The sequence below is a fragment of the Cibotium barometz genome, chromosome 36, assembly GCF_041138505.1.
Source record: "Cibotium barometz isolate CiBa-2024 chromosome 36, ASM4113850v1, whole genome shotgun sequence".
NCBI classification, from domain to species: Eukaryota; Viridiplantae; Streptophyta; class Polypodiopsida; order Cyatheales; family Cibotiaceae; genus Cibotium; species Cibotium barometz.
The window spans coordinates 33020856-33029463 of NC_141081.1; the positions used below are offsets into that span (position 1 = coordinate 33020856).

Genomic DNA, 8608 nt, shown 5'->3' on the forward strand with positions numbered 1-8608 from the left:
ATGTGCCTGGACAAAAGCTTGTTGTTATGAATGAGGCAAGCTATTGTCATCTTACGCTTGCTAATATTCTTCTGCACTTTGAGTTGGTGGGATGCTCTATCACACTTCGGTCATTGTCTCTGGGTAGTAAGAAGGTGAAGATAGAAATAACTACACTTGTAAATGGAGAAGATGGTTTCATTCTTGATGCAAATGCTCATTTCTTCTATAAAGTGTTTGTTGATCAGGGCACAAGGACACCTTCAATTGTTCTTGATGATGATTGTGTTTCTGCAGGACATGCACAAAATACTACTGCAAAGTGTGTTGGATTTGATAGGGAGCCTACATTTGAATAGTAGCTTGCATGTTGCCCTGTGTAGTGCAAAAGAAGTGTTACAAGTGGAAGACTTGTCCATTGCATATGATGGATATATTACCTTTTAGCTTCCACCGTGTGGAGCAGGTTCTACAATGATTGGTATGGATCAAAAGCACAATGGGCATGTTTGGATAGAATACATTACTTGTATATCTGATTGTTTTGCTAATATCGTTAGGCTTAGCAGGTGTGGTGGTCATCTGTGATACTTGAATCTTGATTGCCCATACTTAGCAAGAATGACGAGCGCTAACTTGACACAATGAAAAAGAAGACTTAAAAGAACGTGCTCAATAGGAATTGTTGGTCCTAAATATGAAAGTCTCGCTTGCAAACATTGTGGTCAAATGCCAGAGTGTATAGGGACTTGTCCAACTGTTATCTACTACTGTATACCTAGTGACCATTTCTCAACCACAAGATATGCTATTCATTTAGGAAGAGGGTTCATCTAGGCTAAACAAAAAGTGTGGAGGAGAAGATTGCAGTGCATACACAATTCAATCCTTTCACTACTCCAAAACAATTAGGGGTTGCTATGGCCCAGGACATTGTTATGTTGGGTGATGGGGTTACAAATAATGCAGATTTTAGAGACAGAGACCTTAAAGAGCTCCTTGATGTAGTGACTCCACTTTCTGATAAAATGAGGATTTAAAAGTGTGTAGGGGATACAACGAGGGAAAGCTCCGTTAGTGCAAAGGGATTGGATCGAAAAAACATATGTAGATATCCATTTATTCATAGCATTCTATTTCCTAATCACCTAGACACCACACACCAACGGCATGTATTTAAAATGTCCACTATTGGTGGACCACGGGGTGGCTTGGACCTTGTGAATAGAATGTGCACTAGTGGTAGTCTGCAAGAGATGTGGATTCACTTTTACCACGTGCATCAAGTTCAAGGCTGGTCTACAATGGACACCCATGTGTATAATCCTTTCATCCGTGAGTTGTTGTTTTACATGTTAGTTTAAGGTGGAGGATAGATATGCACAGATTGAGTTTTGGAAAATGTTGAATGTTGTGGTGAAGAAGTGTGGCTTTGGAACTCCAAAGTTTTGAGGATTCATGGCCGATGAGGCTAGTACTAATTGGTTAGCTATGCAGTCCATGTATAATGGTGGTGCTAAAAAGATCATACAGGGCAAGGAGAGATCTTGTGTTTTCCACAGAAAACAGAGCATGCTTGATCACACAAAGAAATTTATATGTGCATCCTCTCAGGAGAACCACAAGATTTTGTGCAAAAAATGGAAAGAAGCCCCCCATGGATGTGGCTGCTGAACAGTGCAAGCAAGAGTTGTGAAAATTTTGGAGAAATAATCATGCCGTGAAAGGAGGCATTCCTTGCTTGGAAACTTGGCTAGTGTGGTGGGATGTTAGGACCTTCGACTAGGGGTCATGGTTTCTTACGCAAAATGAGAACGGCTTGTTTGTGTCAATAACAAATTTGGCTGAGGTAAAGCACTCTAGCATGAGAGCAAGTGTGGGATTCAAAAATCACATTTCCTTGTATGAAGTTGTTGGTGCAGACTTGTCCTTGGCAGCTTTGCAAAGCTCAAACTACAATGCATTTCTTACAAGAAAGCACTTGGAAACTGGTCCGCAACTTGAGAGCATACAAGACAAGTTCTGCAATGGGGAGGTTGCCACAACCTCCAGTAAAAAGCTTTCTGATTTGGCTAATTCAACAATGGAAGAGGCGTGGCATAAACTCTCCTAAGATGCAGCGTGTTCATAGGAAACAATGTGGTGTGCGACGTAAGCGCCCAGCATTAAATACTCCTGGTGTTGTTCTTGAGAATGATAGTCACAGGCCGGAGTATATGACCGTAACAGCAGTGAATCAGTGACGAGCGGGTCCACATGTGCCAAAAGGACAATTCAGTATAGACATTGTGGAGGTAGATGTCAACAAGACCTTGTGGGCTATTCGAAGAGCAGCACCACATAGCATAGTCACGTGTTTTGGATTATTGTTGGAGAGCAAGATGAGGTGTGGGAAATTAATCAACCCTTCTGGGAAGTCGACAGTTGAGGGTGTTCTTGCACCTAATTTTTAGGGTCGTCGTGGTTACCCTAATGGTACAGTGCAGAGTTTTATATGATTCTGCAACTCCACCAATACACAGTCATGGATTGTGGATACGTCCCAGGTCTTGGGGCCACCCAGTCCCGCTCCTGGCGTGTGGCTAATTGCCACTATGACAAGTCTCACTATCATTAAGATTGAATATCTTCGTGCAAGTGGATTTGTTTTGGAGAGAGAAAGCTCAACCTCCAATCACTAGAGAGATCACAATACTACTCCAAGTATGGTCAGTGGTGTATGTCCTAAATATAGAGACGACAAGGTAGTTCGATGGGGGAAGAAGTTGACTAAAGAGTTCAATGAAAAACTTGAAAAGGAAAAAAATCTCTCAATTGAAGTGGTTCGGAAGGCAATCATCTTATGCAATGAATCACACGTATTTTATGTTGACACGGAGGGATCATGCGCCAAGGGTATGAACTATTCGATCACGATTTCGGAGCTCCCTCATTGCACTTGTGGAGACTTTAAAAAGTGGGAGAGCAAACACTTTACTTATATGTCTTGTAAACACACATACTTTGTGTTCTTGCAAGTGCTCAACTTGGATGCACATACTCATTCCTTTATACATCAAGCTGCTCTGTCTAAGGTGGAACTATTCCAAGCCCTGTCAGGACGTAGGTCTCACACTGCGCCTTGACAATATGTTTTGATGTTGGATGGGATATCATAATCCCATGTAAAAAAGGATAATTTGCTTTGTGGTATTGAACGGAGGTAAGCTTTGTATTCGGACTATTTGTCCGTTATTTGGTCATTGAAAACTGTCGTAGACTACTTATGCGAAGAGTGTCTTGAGGACGAATGTGCCTTGTTTGGTGGTATTCCACAAAAGTGAATTTATGATTTTTGCAACGACTCTCTAACTACTTTGGAGCTTTGAAAATTTGCTTCTATGGGGACTCGGGAGGCATATGAAGACAAATGAGAGTTCTGTTGAATGTAGGTTTCTTTGTTTGATAGTGTAATGTTCCATTGTTGACCTGCTTCACATCTCTATCTTGCGACTTAGATAACCGATGATCTTGTATGACACTCAACAATGCTTAGCATGCTCTCCTAAACTTGATTTTTGCATTCTGCATATGTCATGTGAGCATGATTTTCAATTTGGGTGATTGGGCAGGTTCTAGTTTGTGGATTGGTCTGCGAGGTGCACGTAGTGTCGAATCGAAACTTGATCCATTCTCACTTTTTAGCGACATACTAGAACTTGTTACATTACATCCATCCATACATTCATTCACATCCATCTGATTCACATCACATCTCATCATATCTATTCACCTCATATCTCATCACCTCTATTCACATCACATCCATCCATTCATTCACATCTATTTGATTCACATCACATAGATGATATTTTTTTATGCTTGCTTGATGAGAAAGTTGAGCTCCACTTACTTATTGTATTTAACGCAGAAAATGTATGTTTTAATATCATCATTGAAAAATCCGTTGGTTGGATTTTTTGCACTCGTTTAGAGATGCTTTCTGCTTGGTCTCGATCACTCAGAGTGTTCCTCCTCCACAAAATGGGCATGATTAATCAAGTGGTCAACTTATATATTCAAGAGTACTTTTCACTACATTTAATGCCAAAACTGTGTCCCGGACCAATTATCTATGTTGTGACACACACCTGCAAAAGGGCCCTGCTTTGGCCCCCTTACAAGTGACGAACCCGCTATGAGCACTCTTCTGTAAGGCACTTGTAAGTCAGTACGCTATCTCACAATTTTGTATATCAGCGGTAGCACCCACGCCTTCCAAAACGGAGGTGATGGTATCAAATCCACCTACTAGCTTGGGAGGAGGAGATGAGAGCCCTGCTAAATTATATCTGAAGCCCCTCAAGCTTAAGTTGAGTGTAACTGACCAGCTGTGCAAGTATATTAGAACCTCAAAAAAGCTTTTGCACCATGTGCTGCATTGCATCCACATGCTCAAAAGTTATAAGTGGCAAAACATCATCACATTCTTATTTGGCACAAGCGTGGAACAAGATCATATGTTAAGGCTAGGTAGGCCTGGTAATGGAGAGCACTTTTCCACACAAATTGTTTGAGCAACAAGAACCGGAGCATAGAGAATAGGATGTGTCAATACAAGGACATCCAAGTAAAGGGGGAGGGATAGATAAAGAAACATCCAACCTTTGTTCAAAAATCAGTGAGCCTAATAGAACACATCTGATCGAGAATTGTGTGTGTTACTATGAAGTACATGAAAAAGATCATCACGTCAGGGTATTTGGTTGACCTTTATACTTAAGTAGCATTCGAATGAGCAGAAACCAAGTCCCAGTACACTGAAATAGAGGATCCTTAAATATACCATAGTTACTGCAGTGTTTGCTCCACCCCTATATAACACACATAGAGCCTTCTTCAGCTTTCAAGACAAAAAGAAGCAGGCACCACTCCCATCCAACATGTGCGGGGAGGTAGATAAAGCTTAACTTGTAACTCCACACTTATATAGCTTAATCCTAAAGGCAATATCGAACTGTTACCTCTTCAGAATCTTCAGCATGGGTGCAGTTCAAGCATGCAATTTGGGAAGGATTACAGTACAGTGCGGAATATAAGACGTGTGTACTGTTCCATTCTGCATGTCGGCCCAAACACATCCTCAGGGAAAAACCATCACACTGACCTGGCTGACCCAACTTCATCCAGTCTAATGGAAATCAGGAGCCTTCGTGCACAGAACAGTCAAGAGATGCCACATATCAAAACCATGTCCTTTGGAAAGCTATGGAGCATGTTGTTAAACAAACTTGATGTAGCAGTTAAGTTGATCGGTACTTGATGCGGTACACTGACTTACTTGCAAAAGAGCATATTCACATCACTAAAACGAATTCATTTCCAGAAGATAGGTTCGCCTCTTAACCAGAGAGCCCGCAGCATTATTAAAAGGCTCCTCAAATGCATTTATAGGGAAGTTCTCTGAATCTTTTTTTGCCGACTGATCACTTGGCCTAATGGCAACAAGTGTCGCACCCTTCATCGCAGCTCCACTGGGCAGGTCCAAGAAAGGAGCATACCAGAGTTTGATATTGAGAGCTGGCACCTGGGTCCTGTTTGATGAAGCAGAGGTCGCAATGGGCTTGTCTCGGAAATCAAGAAGCTGTTGTTTACTCATGCACAGTGTCCCTTGTCCGTCTGCATCTGCCAACATGAGACTTTCCAATGTGGGGTGATCAAATATGATCTGCTGGAGAAGATAGTGCCTTGCAGAAGCAGCTATAAGGGAGCTGATTGTCCACACAACTCTTAGCTTTAATCCACCATTAGTAAAAAAGGACTCCGGGATGCTGCCGCTGCTATCCTCCATGGTCATTGGATTCTCATCACTGACTCTGAACTCCGTCCTTGAAGCTGCATCTGCGCTGTGAGCTTCCATGGGTTTATCCTTGTCAGCAGTTACTACAGAAGATGCCGCTAGAATCACACAGCTTTCTAAAGTGCTGCCAAATTCTGCCCGCCATTTCAAAAGAACACCATCATCAATGCCCAATTCACCACCCGGAAGCTCGATTCTGAGGTGTCGTACTCCCTTGAAATTCTTCAAAACCTCCCCCGGAGAATGATGGGATACTTTGGGCAGGATGGTCTTCTTGGGTGCCAACAGCCGCTGCAAAGCATGCAGAGGCTTAACAAAGCTGCCCACAAGAACCCTAAAGAGATGAGTGAGGATGCCCTTTCCTTTGATGGAGAGGTTGCTTTCCTCTGCCGAAATGACACAGTCAACCTTCACGACCACATCCTCGACTTGCAGGACCAGAGAATTGAAGCGCTTGGAAACAGCAGAGCATCTGCCAAGGGCTTTGATGTCATGAAGCCTATTGAAAATACATAAGAGGAGGGGGTCGGGGAGACGATCAAAGGGGTCATAGGAAAGGGGCATGCTGACAGCTTTTGGCCGAGGAGGCTTGAACACCATGCCGATCTCCAGAAGATCGAATGTAGGGAGATGGCAAAGAGAGTGAGGTGAAGAAAGGGTTTCTTGAAGGGCTTTCAAAGTTTCTTTACCATAGCTTTGCTGCTTGAAAAACTAAAAAGCTTCAACAGTTGATCTGAATATGGAAACTAGAGAGGCTTGAAAACCATCAGGATAAGGAATTCTCCGGATGTTGGTTGGCTCAGAGCTTCATCACCAAAGCTTCTCTCTACTAGAAAACCTTCAGCATCATAGCTTCTCTGCTTGAACAGACCTTCATCACGATAGCCTCACTACCTGAAAGGCTTCAGAACTTCTTCACCATAGATTCCCTGCTTGAGAAGCTTCAGAGCTTTGATCCCAGAGTTTCTCTGCTGCTTGAAAAGCTTCAGAGCATCATCAGGCAGCACATGTGGAAACAGAGGAACGCTTCAAAGCTTCAATAGCTGCTGCTTAAAAAGCTTCAAACCTCCATCAAGCTATGGTAATGAGCAGAACAAAGGAATGCTTCAGAGCTTCAACACTATTGCTGCTGCTTAGAAAGCTTCAAAGCTCCATCAACTGAGCAGAAAAGTACTCAAAGCTTCACGGCCATAGCCTTGGGCTTTCATCATAACATCCACCGCTGTCCTCCTAGGGCTTCAGGGGAGCTCCATTAAACTTTTGAACTTGGAGTCTCTCTTCTCTCTCTCTCTCTCTCTCTCAAATTCAGCTCCTGTGCACGCACAGCTTCTCGATCTTTAATCCGTGCAAAGTTTTCTTGGCTCTGGCAGTGCCAACAACCCCCTATCCATGTCCCTATTCAGATGCATAACCTCGCAGCAAACCCTTAATATTCCATTTCGCAGAATAAATTATTAGTTCCCTTCTTTCTCAGATCTCATTTAACAAGGTGCCCTAGCAAACGAAAGCAAACAGAAGCCTTAAGACATAGCTGAGGTATCAACACAAGCTCTGACTATAGCTACCTTCAGCAAGCTACAGCTACCTCCTGCAAGCTATGTCTATGGTTGCCTTATGCAAGGCATGGCTATAGCATTTGGTAGCACTATGGAAGCTATGGCTATGGCTATGGCTAGGAATCTCACCTGGAGGATGTTGTAGCATAGACCTGGCACTGAGAAACCTTAAATGGAGAAAAAGCCCTCAACTGAACATCAATCTACAGGGAGAAACAGAAACCCTAACAAAGCTTTTGAGGGTAAAGGAAAGCAAAAACCCCAGAGCCCAAGATGCTCAAGGGCCATCAAGTTCAAGATAAAAGCCAAGGGGGTGTTGTCACGGAGCAAAAATCGTGTAAACTTAAGAAATGACAAGAATACCTTACCAGAAAGTTCAAGCTTGCCCCCACCATGGCGACTGTCGTGTCCCTGTTACGGAAAAGAATATCACCTCCCCCTCTCTCCCGCTGTGTGTGTGGGCGTCTCTCCCTCTCCTCTCTCTCCTTAAGAATACAAAACAGCATTTGTTTATAAACTAATACTATCCATTAAGAATAATCCCTTCACAATTTGACAAAGAACTGAAAGCACACACACTCAACTCTTCATTCCCCAAAACCTAGAGACACACAATTTGACAAAGAACCCAAAATTGCACTCAACTTCTAAAGGCTTGTCTCCCCCTATTAACACATGCTACACCTAGAGATACACAATTTGACAAAGAACTCAAAGTTACACTCAACCCACCCCATTAACACCATGCTACACGCCCAATAACCTTGAGACACTCTCTACCTATCCAAGACCTTGAAAAGTATGTCGAAGGGTCAAAGCTTAGAGTGATTTTTGACTAGCTAGCACAAGCCTCCATATGTCACCCTTTGACTCGAGTCTCCCCCTTCTTGGGTCCCCCACGAATATGTTTACATTGTCTGTTAAATCAGGTCAGACGACCTCAGGACTATCTCTCACGGGGTCATAAAGATCCCTTAGTGATGGGATCAACGATAAAAACCTAGCCTCGTGGGCGCCATTATATCTCTGGCAACTTTTTGTAAACCTGGGCATTTTTGTAAACTCGAGCAAAAATGCGAAGTCGGGTAGAAATGCAAACTTTGGGCCAATTTGTAAACTCGGGCAATACATGCGCACACAGGATTCAAACACGGATCGCCACATTCCTAGGGAAATACCTTACCATCACGCCGTGCACGTTCATGCTCTAGACTGTCGGCCGTTAGACCCCCCC

At 43.1% G+C, this 8608-nt stretch overlaps 1 protein-coding gene across 2 annotated transcripts; it reads right to left on the reverse strand.

The window, feature by feature from the left end:
* Nucleotides 1-4423: 4423 nt before the first annotated feature.
* On the reverse strand, nt 4424-8016 carry LOC147617824 (F-box protein At5g46170-like). Of its 2 annotated transcripts, XR_015262266.1 has the most exons (3): nt 5300-8016; nt 4983-5167; nt 4424-4832 (listed from the first exon to the last, which is right to left on the reverse strand). XR_015262266.1 is itself a non-coding variant. In XM_086776084.1 (2 exons), the coding sequence occupies exon 1, from the start codon at nt 6416-6418 to the stop codon at nt 5324-5326; it is 1095 nt and encodes a 364-aa protein (XP_086632210.1). In that variant the 5' UTR covers nt 6419-8010; the 3' UTR covers nt 4505-5167; nt 5300-5323. The 2 variants fall into 2 exon arrangements, 1 of the variants encoding a protein (XP_086632210.1); XM_086776084.1 differs by having other exon boundaries at nt 4505-5167; nt 5300-8010.
* Between the last annotated feature and the right edge of the window lie 592 nt (nt 8017-8608).